This window comes from Camelus bactrianus, chromosome 20, assembly GCF_048773025.1.
Source record: "Camelus bactrianus isolate YW-2024 breed Bactrian camel chromosome 20, ASM4877302v1, whole genome shotgun sequence".
Classification (NCBI taxonomy): Eukaryota; Metazoa; Chordata; class Mammalia; order Artiodactyla; family Camelidae; genus Camelus; species Camelus bactrianus.
Genome location: NC_133558.1, coordinates 11,707,023 through 11,723,566, shown reverse-complemented (window position 1 = coordinate 11,723,566; position 16,544 = coordinate 11,707,023). Strand labels below are relative to the sequence as shown.

The window sequence follows — 16,544 nt, the reverse complement described above, 5'->3', positions numbered from 1 at the left end:
ATATAAAAATATGGCAGCAGCCCATGTTCCCAAATGGCTGGAATGGAGGTTAGTATAATTCTCCAAGGAAAAGGTGCTATTTCTAGAATAAATGAGGAGTGGGGTTCTGGACAGAGAAAAGAGTGACTATTCTCTTCCGCTCCTCCCCATCCCAGTGAGGCTGGAGATTAGAAACTTTTACCTTCATCATAATGGTTTGCTCATTGGCCTCCTTTTCTCATGTCTCACACCAGTTCAGTCCATCTTACATATTGCTGCCTCTGATTATTCCCCAGTGGGAATGCGATCCTGTCATCTGCCAGCAAGCTAAATCACAGGCTTCTTAATGAAGCACATGAAGTCTTCCATGAGCTGGCCTCAGCCTGCTCCCCCAGGTCTTCCTCTCTTTCTTCCCTTCCCACTGCCGTTTACACCTTATCTGTTGCTTGCTAGCTTCACATTTTACCTGGAATGCCTTTCCTACTTGTCTTCTGAATAATTGTTTTTCAGAATTCAGCTCAAGCTCCCTTAGAAACATTTCCTGAACCTCACCCTCCCCTCCCCAGCCCTGCATTGTAATTATTCCATCTTTGTATTCCTGCCAGACCCTGTACCGTCAGCTCTCTGTATCTGCGGGTCCCACAACCAGAACTTCAACCAACTGCAGTTCGAAATTTTCAGGGGAAAAAAAAATTCCAGGAAGTTCCAAAAGGCAAAACTTGAATGTGCCACACTACAGCAACTGTTTACATTGTATTAGATTTTATAAGTAATCTAGAGATGATTTAAAGTATACAGGAGGATGCATAGAGGTTATATGCAAACACTATCCCGTTTAGTGTAAGGGCCTTGAGCATCCTTGGATTTTGGTATCCTTGGGAGTCCTAGAACCAGTCCCCCAGGGATCTTGAGAGAGACCCAGACTGATTTCTACATATCGTGCTCTTGCCTTTTCTTGGTTACTTCCCTCTAAGAGAATGTGAGAACCTTATAACTGGAAGACTCTTATTTCTGTCCTAACTAGCTCATAATGGTTCAGTAAATGCCTATTAAATGAATGCAAAGATAAAATTAATTCTTTGAAGAGACACTGCTCCATGTGCCCTTAGAAATGCGAGCTGTGCTGCAGCACAGTACTTCCCTACGGCAGATTGTGGAGCCCCTGGGATCAGGAACCATGCCTCATTGCTTGTAGATGTGGGACAGATGCTGTCAGCTTGCTCTGAATCTTTAAGATGCTTTGACTTCTTCACAGTCAAGCAATATTGACATTGTCTGATATGCATATATAGGCATCTGTAAAGGACATGATTGATTACCTTGCAAAAAGACAGCAGTCACTTGACAGCTTTTTAAATGTATAGTTGGCGTCTGTCAATAGAACTCATCAGTATGAGGATGATCACTCTTGCGCTCCTTCTTCGGTGCCCAGGAGCAGATATGCTCAAATCCAGGCTGGAGTTAGTGCTGGCCGGGCTGCTTTTGCAAATTGCAGTGGTGGAGACAGTTCCGGTCATCGCATAGGCTTTCCCTTCAATTTCTGTCCAGCTTCTCCCAGATGAATGAGGCTTAACTCTTCCTTTTTATGATGTTTCACATCTCTGATATTAAGAGAGAGAGACAAAGGAGTGGAAAATGTTGAAACTTGGCATTGGAAGGAAAATTTCACCATGACATGAAATACAGTACTTCAATTTTTTGGTCTGATTCAATTCTCATAACACAGTGTGGTAACATGTGAACAAATTTGGTGCATGTCTTTCATATTAATTGTACTCTTTCAAATTGACAAAGTTAAAAAGTAATCACCAACAGGACATTGGCCAGCCAGTGTTTATAAAACTGGAGAAATAGAGGTTTGTGGAGAGACCTCAGGCTCGGTTTGCAAAGTCGATAGTGGCCAGAACAGGCTGTTAATAGCAGCTGGGTCTGCAGATGTGAACAGTGGATTAATTGTACCAAGAGGGGAGGCTGACAGTATATAGAATGAGTGCAGAGAGACATACTCCTCCGTGCAAAGCAAAGCAAGCCCACACAGTGGATGTTTTTCCCCAAAGAGAAGCCCTTATGATTCTGGATTTGGGGGCTAGGAAGTACACAGTACGTTTTGCATTGATCCCTTTGCCACAGAACTCAGTGAACTGCAGCAGAACTTCTCATATGAACCTTCTTTTTTGCGTTTTCACTTTTCTCTCTTTATTTGATTCAGCAAATACCGGGTACCTATCTACTGTGTCTATGCCTGAAAGGATTAAAGAAATGAATTAGCACAGGTCCTGACTCAGGAGACATCCCAGCTTGATGAGCATGTAAAACACTTAGGTTGGTGCCTGGCACATCGTAAATGCTCCGTGAGTGACAGCTGCACTGTTAACTGTGGGGAGGAGCCCATCAGTGGATCCTGTTAATACCGCCAACAGTGGCTGCCGTATACTGAGTTACCACTGTGCACCAAGCATTGTAGGGGTAGACATTTTGCTTAAACTCCCACAACCCTAATTTAATGTAAAATGTGCGGTTATTTAGGTAGAGTGTGTGTTCAAGAGGTTGAGCTATTGACTAAGGCATCACAGAAGAGAGAAGTCAAGGAAACACTGGAGGAGGTGACATTCAGGCAGGTCTGGGAAATGAATTGTAGCTCACTGAGGTGCAGAGAGGCAGAGGGGTGCCTTACACTTCTACACTTTTTCTTCCTTTTGCCCCTGGACTTCCCACTGCTTAAAACACCCAGGGGATTTCTTGGTCATTGGTGGCAACTCTCAGAGCTGAAGAGATGGCTGGCTGACTCTTGACATAATATATAGGCGGATAGGGGAGCTTGTTTCTGTTTTGCGGGAAAAGGGGGGGATTCAATAAACAGATAAATAATGTCCATAGGGTGACACCAGTCTTGTCACTTCCACAATTGAGTGTCACCTCCTCCACTGCAGCACTGCTGAAGGAGGCCCACTGACCAGTGTGCACTGTTTTAAACAGTATTGTGTGTGACAGCACAGATTTACAAGGCCATGTGATTGAAGAGTAATTCACCATGAAGTTGCTTTAACAAGTGAATTCTCTATATATGTGTATATGCATGACTGGGGCCTTGTACTGTATACCAGAAATTGACACATTGTAACTGACTGTACTTCAATTTAAAAAAAAGTAAATTCTGAGAGTATTTTTGTTTGGTGGAATTATGAGCAATAAGAACATTAGGAAAACCAAGGTCTTGCCCTCTCAGAATTCACAATGTGGAAGAACAAGGGGAATCTCTCTCATACACACACTCACACAGTCTGGTACCACAGGGATGAAATTCAGAGTAAGAAGTGGTGTCCTTCAGAAAGGTTTCATAAGGGAGTGACATCTGAGATGACACTGAATAGTTTAATAAGGAGAAATCTGAAAGAGAGTAGGCTTTGACTCACAGCAAAAAATCTGATGTGTATGTTCGGAAATATTTCTTTGCATGAAATTAAATTTTCTGGAGAGAAGTATTGGGTTAATCACTTTCTGCCTGGAGAGGGATTGAAAGATATTAAAAATGATTTTGGAAAAATGTGTTTGTTTGTTTGTTTGTTTTTCAAATAACGACAGTTTTATATTTTCTTTTCCAATTCTTTTTTTTTTACATTTTTTTATTGAGTAATAGTCATTTTACAATGTTGTGTCAAATTCCAGTGTAGAGCACAATTTTTCAGTTATACATGAACATATATATATTCATTGTCACATTTTTTTTTCGCTATGAGCTACCACAAGATCTTGTATATATTTCCCTGTGCTATACAGTATAATCTTATTTATCTATTCTGCATTTTAAAATCTCAGTCTGTCCCTTCTCACCCCCCGCCCCCTTGGCAACCACAAGTTTGTATTCTATGTCTATGAGTCTGCTTCTGTTTTGTATGTATGTATGTATGTATGTATGTATGTATGTATGTATGTATGTGTTTATTTATTTATTTATTTATTTATTTATTTATTTATTTATTTATTTATTTAGATTCCTCACATAAGTGATCTCATATGGTATTTTTCTTTCTTTTTCTGGCTTACTTCACTTAGAATGACATTTTCCAGGAACATCCATGTTGCTGCAAATGGTGTTATGTTGTCAGTTTTTGTGGCTGAATAGTATTCCACCGTATAAATATACCACATCTTCTTTATTCAGTCATCTGTTGATGGACATTTAAGCTGTTTCCATGTCTTGGCTATTGTAAATAGTGCTGCTATGAACACTGGGGTGCAGGTGTCATTTTGAAGTAGGGTTCCTTCTGGATATATGCCCAGGAGCGGGATTCCTGGGTCATATGGTAAGTCTATTCCTAGTCTTTTAAGGAATCTCCATACTGTTTTCCACAGTAGCTTTCCTTGCTTCCCTCTTCCACTCTTAATGATTTAGATGTCTTCTTTTACAATTTTGTGTTTATTCTTTTTGTAATTCATGGCAGTTATCTCCTTTCCAGTTATAAGTTTTTCATTGTTGTAGCATCCTGCTTCTTTTCTATTTAGAGTAGACCTGTCAATATTTCTTTTAGCATGGGTTTAGTGTTGCTAAACTCTTTTAGTTTTTGCTTGTCTGTGAAGTTCTTTATCTCTCCTTCTATTCTAAAGGATAGCCTTGCTGGATAGAGTATCCTAGGCTGCATCTTTTTCTCATTCAGGACGTTGAATATATCTTGCCACTCCCTTCTGGCCTGTAGTGTTTGTGTAGAGAAATCAGCTGAGAGCCTTATGGGGGGGTTCCCTTATAACTCACTCTTTGCTTTTCTCTTGCTGCCTTTAGGATCATTTCTTTATCCTTGACTCTGGCCATCTTGATTATGGTATGTCTTGGTATGGGTCTGTTTGGGTTCTTCCTGTTTGGGACCCTCTGAGCCTCCTGTACTTGGATATCTGATTCCTTTAGGTTTGGGAAGTTTTCAGTCATGTTTTCTTCCAATACCTTTTCAATCCCTTTTGTTCTTTCTTCTCCTTTTGGAATCCCTGTTATGCATAGGTTGGCACGTTTTATATTATCCCATAGGTCCCTTATATTGTTTTTATTATTTTTTATTTGTTTTTCTCTCAGCTGTTCTGATTGGGTGCTTTCTGTTGTCCTGTCTTCTAGGTCATTTATTCGTTCCTCTGCATTATCTAGCCTGCCTTGTACAGCCTTTAGGTCAGCTCTCACCTCAGCAAATGAGTTTACTAATTCTACTTGGTTCTTCTTTATAGCTTCTATTTCATTTTTGACATATTTTGTATCTCTAAACACTATTTCTTTTAGTTCCTTCAGTACTTTGATCACTCCTTTTTTGAACTCTTGATCTAGTAGGCCATCAATGTCTATTTCCTTGATCGTGCTTTCAGGGGATTTCTCTTGATCTTTTAATTGGGAGTGGTTCCTCTGCTTCATATTGCTCATATCTCTCTGGCATTGTGGCTTAAGGAGTATCAGTTATCTAGTTCTCCTGGAGATGGTGTGCTCTTAGTGATTTTATCGAGAGGTCTTTGTGTCTTCGCCCTGTTTTGCAAACTCAGCTTGCTGTTTTCAGAGGCCCTCTGTTGGTGCCCTCATCTGTGCTGCTCCCAGTGGCTGTTAGCTAGCAGATTGCGCCCCCTCCCAACACTGGGTCAGGTGCTGAGCTCTTGTCCCGCGGGCGGGAGGGTCACTCCCCCTCCTGATGCCGCAGTCAAATGTTGTGCTCGGGCGAGGCAGGTGGGCGGATCGTGCCTCCTCCCAGCACCTTGTTCCTGCCCGGAAGGTGGGGGGCCACCTGTCCTCTCCCAGCACCAGTCCCTCTGCTGCTCTGTGCAGCTGCCCACTCCGCCTTGGGTCAGTGCTCCAAAGGCAGGCTTGAAGGTGGGCTTGGGGAAGACTGCGGAACAGCCCCACCCCTGCTCTGTACCAAATCTCAGCTTCTTGTTTGTCTCGGCGGCGTGAGTTCTCTGAGGTGCCAGGGCAGAAAGATCCTATCTGCCTCGGGCTATAATCAAGTCTCAGTCCTGTCTAGGACATTGGGGAGCCCTCGGGTGCAGATTCAGGTCTTGGCCCTGCCCCCACCAGGGCTCTGTGCATAGGAGGAGACAGTGGCTGTGGCTGTGCCCCGCCTCTCTTCTCGGGAGAAGCGCCAGTAATGGCGGCGCAGGTCTGAGGAGACAAAGGCTACGGTACCCCTCCCCCCAGGGCACACCAGCCGTGTTGTTTTGCTTTTTTTGCAATTTATGGGGAACCGAGGTTGTTCTGCTCCGTATCCCCTCCCAGCCACGGCACCCAGCCCCCTGCAGTCCCCTGGGGCTGCCTCAGTGCAGCCGCCCCAGTCTTCCGCCCGGCTTGGGCAGCCTGTCCCGGCCCCAGCTGCCAGCTCGCGTCTTGGGCTGGGCATCACGGGGACCCTTTGTGCCTGTTTAACTCAGTTCTGTCAGTCAGGGGGTGCTTGGGGCAGATCTGAGCCTCGGAGGCTCCCCCTCTGACCTGTTGACCTCTCCGTTGGAGAGGGGAGACCCAGCGAACGAGCGCCAGTCCTCCTTTGCTGCTCCCTCCCCCCAGAATCGGTCCCACACTGTTTTGCTTTTTCTTCTTCCTTTTTTCCTTTTCTCCTACCAGATTTTTGGCATCTTTGTCTTTTGAAGAGGGCGATGTTCTGTCAGAGTTCAGCAGGTGCTCTGGTTGGCTGAGTGGGTCCATAGATGTGAGTTTTGTTGTATTTGTGGTTGAAGGTGAGCTACAAGCGTCCTTCTACTCCGCCATCTTGCTTCTCTACCCTCAAAAAAATGTGGTTTTTAATTTTCAAGAATAATTGTTTTATGTTTTATCTTTGTAACTGGACAGTTAGCAACTAGAAGACAAAAAACATGCCTGATGTGTAGTTGAGTTCCCTATAATACCTAAAACTGAGAAGAGTGGCAGCCAGGTATTTGTTGATTACTTTCTGGATTAAACATTTTATCCAAACATACAAGTAGAACGAATGAGTGAAGGGTAACAGAGGTCATGCAGTTGAAAGTATCTTTACATTTGGTTTTTATGGATCAGGGGCAGTGATGCCTTCTTGTTCTTCAAGGAACTTGGGAGATGCTTTCTCCTTTCCTCCCTCCCTCTCTTTCTTTCTTTCATTTTTTAAAATTGCAAATTGAATTTTGCTGAAATACCAATGAGATGGGACTTTTGGATAAGAGTGGACTTTGACTCTGCTGCATTCTACTGCTAAGTCCTGGGACTCCTTTGCCTCAGAGTATATATCACCCAGCACATGTGCCTTATTAAAACCAGCTTGTAGTAACTTTACTGGATGTTCAGTGGTTCACGAGGATGCAAAGCTAACATTTTTAAGTACTGAAGGTGGAGCAGACGTGTACAGCAAGCTGCAGGGAATTAAATGCTGGTCTGAGTTTTATAAGTTGGAAACTAAGAAGGAGGAGTGGGATTCTGAGAAGGTGGAGTCACATTCTATTGAGAACGATGAAGACAATGGCTTTCAGATTTTAAAGACAGTTGGGAAGCATCTGTACCTTTGGCTCTTTTTTTGTTGAAGGCTCTCGGAAGGTGTGGATGGCTTTACAAAAAATGTCCTTACAGTGTTGACTGTCATTGATGAAATATGATGTTATACTTGGTTTCCAAATTTGATATATTTTTCACTCAGTTGTGTACATTAAGTTCCCTGTTTCCTACTCTCTAGTTAAGATACTAATGTCCTAGTGACTTCATAATGAATAGGTGAAATAAGCATTTAGGAATTCTAATGAAATGAGTTAGAAATCTTAAATAATATATTTCTCTAGTCTAAAGTGTTAGTTTTGGGGAAAAAAGACTTTATTTGAAGTAGTTAGATTTCAAGGAATAACTCTCAAGAAAATGGTTTTGTTACCTCTTTTGAAATGTCAATGGATTTTGTATTAGACAATCAAAACTACTGTAATACCTAAGAAAATCATGTCCCCTTTTGTTACAAACCTTTTGTGATTAAATTAAAATTAATTTGGGGGGGGCAATGAAAAGAAATAGTTTGTGAACACTAGTGTATTTATAGTACTAACAAGGTTGCAAGGGAAATGATCCGGCTACCTAAGACAAATTATTTTAAACATCTTTAAAACTGTTTTAGTAACAGTCATAACAAGTAGTTATTCTAGCAACAAATAAACAGTTGTTCTAACTTCTGTACAAACTACAAATTATGCTTTATATGGCCATACTTGTTTATCCACACGAGCCATGGAACAGTGGTGCAGAGAGGACTTATCTAGTGACCAAATCTGTATTTGACCGTTGAAGGAAACATAGTCCCCAAAAACGTGCATCTGAAAGTAACGAAACATCTAAAAATCTGTCTTGCAGTTTGAACTTCTGCTTTTCCATAAATTTCTCACATCCATTCCGTGTTCTTGTCTGCATTCCATCTCCTCCTGGTATTATGTCTGCTTATTGAAAACATATTACATACAGTGGCCGCTCTGTTTGAGGTGCTGACCCAGGCACTATGAGGTGCGTAAGACAAAGTTCTTGCCCCCAAGAGGTTCACCTTTGGACTGAAGGTGAGACCCACGCTAGAAGAACTAAGGCATAAAGTAGGACCACATGTGAACTAGCACCACCAGAGCTACAGAGTGCTGGAGAATTTCATAGAAGGGGGTGATCACTGGCATTAAAGAAAAAAAAATGAGAAGAGTCTTTCTATTCAGTTGCTTTGAGTTTTTAGGGAAATCCCTCAGATTTCTGGGCTTCAACTTTCCTACTGATAAATGTTGAGTAAAAAAATAACCTATACTCCATGACTGATGTGAAGGATGACCACTCAAAAATGCTTGTGATCAAAGGTTTTGAAATTCGAGACATGATTCGGTTCAGGGAGAGGCCAGTATTTGGCAAGCAGAGAACACTTGTGTCTGCCAGTACCATCAGGACTTTCTCTTCTCTGCAGGATTTTAAGATTTGTCTAAATTTGAGGTGGGCGGGAGGCAGCAAATGCCTAAAATGAAAATGTCTTCCTTTTAATGTGCAAAAACAATTTTAAACTATTAACGATTTGTTAGAAAGGAAAGTTGGCACAGAATTTGGAGTGATTATTAATGAGAGGTAGAGCCTCATTTTGGGAGTGGATTTCATTTTATTTCAAGTAACATTACTGTGAATGTAAATCTCTAGCTTTCTAGCCTTGAATGCAAAATAGCAAACTGTCAAAAATAAGTTTCAGCTAGGTATGCAACATTAACATACAGGAAATAAATTATTATTTTACCATATATGGCAACTACGAAGAGGAATTCATTGCAACTCTAGAGGAAAACAGTGAAGATACTTAAAAATTGGAAAGTGGCCTCTGTTAGCCATTTGAAGTAAGGAGAGTTGACTTAGGTCAAAAAGAAAGGAAAATGTCCTGAGAAAGAAGGAAAAGTGTTACAAGATGCCGTTAAAACGAGGTTGTGGAGTCTCCTTTTCTGGAAATGTTTAAAAACAAGAGAGATCTTCATCTCTCAGGATGTTGAAGTGTTGAAGTGTTGAAGTCCAGTCCTGCCTTGAGGCAGGAAGATTAACTGGATTTCGCCCATGTGGTCTCTCAAGCCAGTGGAAGAGCCCTCTAATGCAGTAAACATTTCACACTCTGTTGGCTGAAACTATTGTTTCATAGCTGTTTGTTTTAAGCTTGGTTATTATAAGACCAGAGGGAATGTTTGTATAGGTAACAAAATTGAATTTGGATTTGAGGTTGATGCTGTAAATTGTATGTGTACCTGAGTCAGTGTTAAAAGCATTAAAGTGTGTGTAGTCCTGAAACTATTCAGAGCATAACTCAGTCTTTTGATGATGTGGAAAGTACCTGCTTTCTTGCAAGGTCTTAATGCCAATCATCATTTAATACGTAATTATAAAGCAACTGTTGTGGACACTGCAGGATACAAATATAAATTACGTTGGTTCCTGCTTTCAAGGATCTTAATCTCCCAGTAGAGATAAAACATATGCTCAGATCATATACATGATAAGTGCAAAATAAAATAATTGGGATGGGAGTCATAAAAACAAGATTAAACAGTACTGCGAAAACTCAAAAAAAAAAAAAAGGGAAAGCTAATCCCTTTGGATTTAACCAAGGAATGCTTCCTGGAAGAAAAATATGTTGAACTGGGCCGAAAGGAATATGAAGCATTTTGACGGGTGGAAATGAAGAAAATGACAGGAGTGGAATTATACCTACTAATTCCAAGGTACGGACAAGTTTAGCTGAAGCATAAGGAAGGTGGGGGGCGTAGGCTGGAAAGGTCTCCTATGGCCAGTCTCAAATGGCAGGTCAGAGCGCTTGGGTTCTGATTGCTCAGGGCTTAAGGGCTCTTGGAAAAGACTGAGCATGAGAGAGTCCCTGTCCATGGGAGGACTCTGATTTACTGCTAGGATCACAAGGGGGGACAGGCTGTCACAAGGAGACCAGGAAAGTGGCTACTGAGTCACCTGACCCAATTTTCTCAGTTAGGGATGTGCTGAGAAACACTAGCGTGTGTTAAGACAAGGCATGCCAATAGGTATTACTTAAGAAAGGGTCTCCTCGTCCCTACAGTCTAGGTGAAAGGAAGTGCTCCGTGTGGCTGGGGAGGAGGCACCCAGGTGCAGCCTGTCAGTAGGCCCTTCTCCCTGCCATGTCGCTTAGTTGGAAGAAATCAGTATTGTACCCTGGGATCATTTGATTGGTTCCAGTCAGAATCTTAGTTATCAGGTTCAATGTTCTGTGTTCAGCAAGAAGAGACAGAATGTTCCATGGTTTCCAAGTATACTCTGGACCATGTCAGCCTTCTCCTGATCCTATTAATGACCCAACTGCACGGAACAGTGTGGGATGAACTCTTCTGAGAAGGGGAGAGTGTTTGTGTATTTGTTTGTTTTGTCCTGTCTTTTTGCTGGATCCTGAACTGGCCTAGACCTCCTGCCTCTCCCCTAGACTTGACTTTCCTTTCATTGGAAAACTTCATTAAGCATCTAGAGCCCTCTTCAGGGGCCAATTTCCCCTGCAGACTGCATACCAGAACAGAAGCCTGTCCTCGGTATTGTGGCCACTGTAGAAAAAAAAAGTCATCTATATAAATGACATTTTACTTAATCCTTTTCCTTTTCTCACTTCCCTGCTTTTTCTCACTTCCCTGCCATTAACCAATAAAGAATTGGGAGATAGAAACAAACCAAAAAGAAAAAAAGAAAGAAAGAAGGGATCTCCACACCAAAATTAATTGGAGAAATAAAAAGTTTACACAATTTAAATGGGTTGATTTGCAGGAGGACTATGTAGAGCCTTTAATATTGAGAATTGCATGGAAAATCTTAAATGGGGTAAAATATCTACCCTTTCCAACATGATTTAATCTTTATTTCACGGACTATCTCATGAAACTGCTGTTCTCTGGAGCACACTTTGGGGAAGTTGCTCTGTGCGTTTCCTAGTGATGGCCGGAACATGAGTGGTGGTCACTGGCCTGGAAAACAGTGATTGGATGAGTGTCCTTACGGGGCAGCACCAGCCATTCCTAGTACGTAGCAGGCATTCAGTAACTAGACAGAAAACTAATGCATGCAAGAGTGAATTACTAATTGATTAACAATACTTGGCCCAGGATGGGCATCCCAAGATTTCCGGGAATGTGGGGAGTTTTGACAAAGTTTCAGCTATGCTAGAATGGTAGTATCATGGAAAGTTAGAAGAAACTGGTTTAACGTTGATCACTTGAGTATTTCTTGCAAAGCCATGGAAGATCCAGCTAGAGGGTTTCAGCAGGTGCTGGAACTGTGGACTTGGGTGAGAAGTCATTGTTTTTTCCTCAAGAAATGTATCGTTTAAAAAATTTTGGCTAAGATGTCTCCTTGTTTGAATTCTGGGTAAGTAGCAATTTTCATATGCAACTTACTCTAATACAAGAAGATAACCATCAATTTAGTCTGAAAGAAACTTCAGGGTTAACAAAGCATCAGACCTATGGTATTTTTTGTTTTTGTTTTTGTTTTTCAGTCAGACAATAGCAGGCATCCCCATTTTCATCAGTGAATTTTTTTTCAGTCTGATTTGCTCATGGAAGTTAATTAATTTTTAAGTTTAATATTTTGTTCTTTCATTCAGGTATTTGCATTTGATTATTGCTTTTGGTCCATGGATGAATCTAACACTACAAAATATGCTGGTAAGTTGGCGTTCTCTCTGCACGTGACGGTTGGGACTCTGGCCTCTTCTTCCATTACGTCTGTTTCCTTTAATTATTCTGGAGTTCTGTTTTTCCCATAAAAATTTGCACTCATCCTTTCCAATTCTAGCACGTGGGCTTTGCAGTCAATAAGATTTGACTTCAGCATCCGGCTCAGCCACTTGCTGAGAAGCCATGGGCAGGTCTTTTTTTTGCAAACTCATTAGGCTTCAGGTTCTTCCTTGTAAAGGGGGTATTCAGTGTCGTCGAAGGTGTTCGAAGGATAAGAGAGAATGGGGAACCACTTCAAGCCATAAATGGAAGCTGTTGTGGTCACCAGGTGAAGAGGTTTAACGTGCCAGGCCTTTCCCTGCCACTGACTTTCAGAGAATGCGCTGCTCCAGTTATACAAGCAAAGCACGGACAGTGTCGGTGTCTAGGACCCCTCACCTCTTGAGTGTTCTAAAGCAGTCAGTGTGATATGGGCTAAAACTGTACATTCCTCAGGGAAACATTGCCCCCTGGCCTCACATTTTGCTGTTGTTCCTCCCTTGAGGCATTTTATTGCTGTTCCGTTGAATACAAATGACTGCTTACTTTATTATTTGTGATCGCAGAGGAATCTTAACCTTTCCTAGGAGTTACTACATTAGCTCAAGCGGGAAGCATTTGTTTTAGTGGAGGAGGTCTTTCATTTCTTCCTTTCTGATCGTGTCCCACTTTTCTTAGATAATATAGTCTTAACAGGGCTGTTTTCTCCTTATTTCTACTTATAAGAATATGAGCTGAATGACTTTCTCATTTACTTAGAAAAAGAAAGAAAAAAAAGCGAGGGGATGATGGAGAGGATGTAGGTCTTAAAAAGATTAGAAGGCAAAGCAAGCAAGTTACTTGCTTGTAGGAAATTTTATTTATTGGTAGCCCTTTCCTTGCCACGTAAAGCAAATTTGTTGAGAACGTACTTGGTAAATAATAAGGCTTTCTTCAATAGTTAATAGTCTTGAACAAAGAAAATTCCTTCTGTTTCTCATGTTGGGTAAATTAGCCTTTCTTTCCAAACATTATTTCAGCAACTTCAACAGTGTATTTTATTAATGTGAATAAATAGTTCTTAGTGTTGGTTGTAATTAATTTGTTGTTTTTGTTTTTTAATCAGTCCTTTGGGACTGTAGATAATAAATTCTACAGAGTCTGGAATGGTCTGTCTTGACTGTCAGCACTGTGTATATTTTTTTGCTGGGTGTGTGCTTTTGGACTTAAGTAAGCAAAAGTTAAACGCTTCATACTGTGATAGAAACGATTGAGGACAAATGCAGTGGCTGTACAAAGCCCAATCTCTCACTCTGTTCTCTTGATGTTACTCAGGATATAGTCAAATACGGCTTTCTGAATTAAAACTCTTATTATGCAATTCTCAAATATTTTCAAGGACTCCTCATCACTTACAGATAAAATCTATACTCCTTGGATGATGTTTAAGGTCTTTTATCATGTCGCCCAGTCTTCCTTCCGTGACCTCTGCTCCATGACTCTCTGCCACCCATTCTGTTCACCAGCCCCGTGCTGTTTGTTCCTTCTATTCAACCCAGAAAGCCAGAAAGTCTCACAATAGTTCCTTAAGTATTTATGAGACCCCTACTGTGTGTGCAGCCTAGGAAACCCTTGAAAACGAAGTTAGAAAGCAAATGAATGCGTAACAAACAGCAGTAAACATTTTGAGATAATCCTTAAACTCTAAATTTTACAAGTTTTAAGTCCTATAGAAAAGCCAAGGCGGGGCAAAAATCTGGAAAGACTGAAGTTGCCTGGGAAGACATCATAGAGAAGATGGGACTGAAGCTGGACATAAAAGTTTAGCATGGGGGGAGGGGATAGCCCAGTGATAGAGTGTGTGCTTAGCATGCAGGAGGTCCTGGGTTCAATCCCCAGTACCTCGGTTAAAACAAACAAACAAATAAATAAATAAACCTAAAGTGAGATTGAAACTGGTAAAAGGTACTTGATTAAAATGTTTAAAAAAAAAAATGTTTAGCATAGGTTTAGCCAAAGGGCAGTATGGAGGGCATCCAGACAAGAGGAAGCAATATGGTATCAAGGAAAGCACATGGACTCTGAAGTCCATCCTGAGTTTAAATCTCAGGATGCTTGCTTTGGTTCTCTTAGACAGTCTAATCTCTCTGAACTACAATTTCTCTTCTGTAAAATGGGGACCCTGGAAATGATAATACGTCTCTTACATATTGTTATAAGGGTTAAATAGGTAACTTAATGGGCTGGCCCATGCAGGGTGCCCACAAATGATGCTTCATTTGGCTTATCTGTAAGCGAAGATGCAGAAGTGGGGTGAACATGGCATGTGGCACTGGTCTGAGCAGAAGGTGCCTCCTGCAGGGAATCTGTGGGAGACCTACTTGTACATGTTGACTGAGACCAATAGTAGGAAAATTTAACTAAGACTAAGAAATGTAGACCGATACAGTGAAAAATAGGGGCTATTGGAGTGATACGGTTAAAATAATACTTTAGGAAGATTGTTTTTCTTTCTTTTCCATTTCTTTAGAATTACATCCTCCATTTCTGCCCAAAGAGACCATTGTAGCTTTCTGCAGTGTATCACTTGTGTCTCTGAATATAAGACAGACCTTCTTTTTTTTTTCACTAGAAATAACTTTATTAAGTACTGTTGATGAAATTCAAATGTGAAACCCAAGATTTCTGTAGCTCTTCATTATAAACAGTACGCTCAGAAATATTTTAAAAGACAAAAATGATTTTTAAACACACTGATAGGGTAAACTTTACTAAATTTTAGTTTGCTTGATCACATCAATTACCATGTTCCAATTAGCCCTGAAATAAGATTCTCTTGGCCAATGGAGCAGTGTCAATTTATAAAATGTGAGGAGAAAGTTTCTTATACTTTAGCTATCCCCATTATTGTACAAATGCTGTGACCACCCCAACAAAAAGTAAAATTCTTGCTTTCCATTGTCTCAGGTTTTGTTACACTCTTTGTAAAAATCTGCCTAGTAAATGTATTACTAGTTGATTGGTTTCTATACTAATTTGATTTCCTTTCCTCTTTAGTTAAAAAGAAGCAATTCCTTTTCAGTTGTGAATAGAAACATTAAGATAGAAGAATTCATTCTCTGATGGGACATAGAGGAAACGGAGAAGGGGAAGCACATAGTTCCTGAAACCGACCTATTTATCAGGCTTAGTGAATAATGGCATCATTGATACTGAATCCAAGCTCTTAAGGCAGCTCTCAAAACTTGGGGGGGGGGGGTGCGCAGAGAGCAGGAGGGGGAGGGGAGAGGGAGAGATGAGTGCATGGATTGAAAGAGCCAAGAGAGGCCGAGGCTGTCCGTTTCATGGGCTGTGTCCAGGGTTAAATCCTCAATTATGTTTTGTGTCACTGTTTATTAAAAGCTACAGCAAGTAAGAGCTTCAACTCTCAGGCTGATTTAGAAATACGTTAATTCTATATAAAGTTGTAATGGCACTGCAGTGGGCTGGTTGGACTGGGAAGCCTGTGGGCTTTTAAGTCAGACAGCCTGGGTTCCAGCCCTGCCCCCAGCACCTTTCATCTATGTAAGGTCGGGTGAGGTACTGACTCTCACAATGCTTCTGTTTCCTCTTAGGTTAAATAAAGATGATAATAGTTCCGATCTCATAGGGTTGATTTGAGGACTGTGTGACCTGTTTGTGTAAATGCTTAAGTCCACACTAGGTACACAGGAAGGGCTCACTTAATATTTATCATTGTCACCTTGGAGCAGTGGTACCGACAGTAGCATCAGCCCTTTGGAGAGAAGATGTATGTGCTCCTATTTACGAGACCTGGTTTTGCCACAAACTGCTAAACTTTGCAATGTCTGTCTCTTCATCTGTGAAAGGAGGAGATACGGCCTAGAATGATCTCGGATCTCCTCCAGCCCTCTGGTTAAACATGAATCAGACATTTTATGCTGGCCACACAGCTGTTGCCGTGGACTTTTCAGAGGCAAATCAAAAGCTTGTTTGTTAAGCCGTTTGAATTGCATTGAATCATGCTCTAAGACAATTCACTTTTTAAATATACTATCTTATTACTATATTTTGGTTAGAGAGGCATGATAATACTTGTCTGCACATAATTCTGAATCTTTAAAGCAAAAACCCTTGTGCCAGGGCTAAGGAAAAAAAAGAAGTAACTTGCAGAATTAGGCACCCAAAGCATGACATTTCCATGTAAACCCATTTCGCCTCCTCTCCCCAACACCACGCACATAAACAGAAATCCACATTTAGGATTATAAAGTTACGGTGAATACTGATCCGCTTGAGGGCATCGTAACAGATAATAGGTCTTTGTAAATGTTTAAATCACTACTTGTTTCATTTAAGGGATTCTCGACAAAATATCAATATTTTTTTTAATCACTGCC

At 41.0% G+C, this 16,544-nt stretch overlaps 1 protein-coding gene across 1 annotated transcript in view; it reads left to right on the top strand.

Moving 5' to 3' along the window:
• The window catches only part of KIF13A (kinesin family member 13A), a 174,076-nt gene that overhangs the window by 76,381 nt on the left and 81,151 nt on the right, over nucleotides 1–16,544 (top strand). Inside the window, 1 exon segment of the mRNA XM_074348138.1 lies at nucleotides 12,054–12,114. Within this exon segment, the coding sequence (XP_074204239.1) occupies nucleotides 12,054–12,114 (61 nt within the window).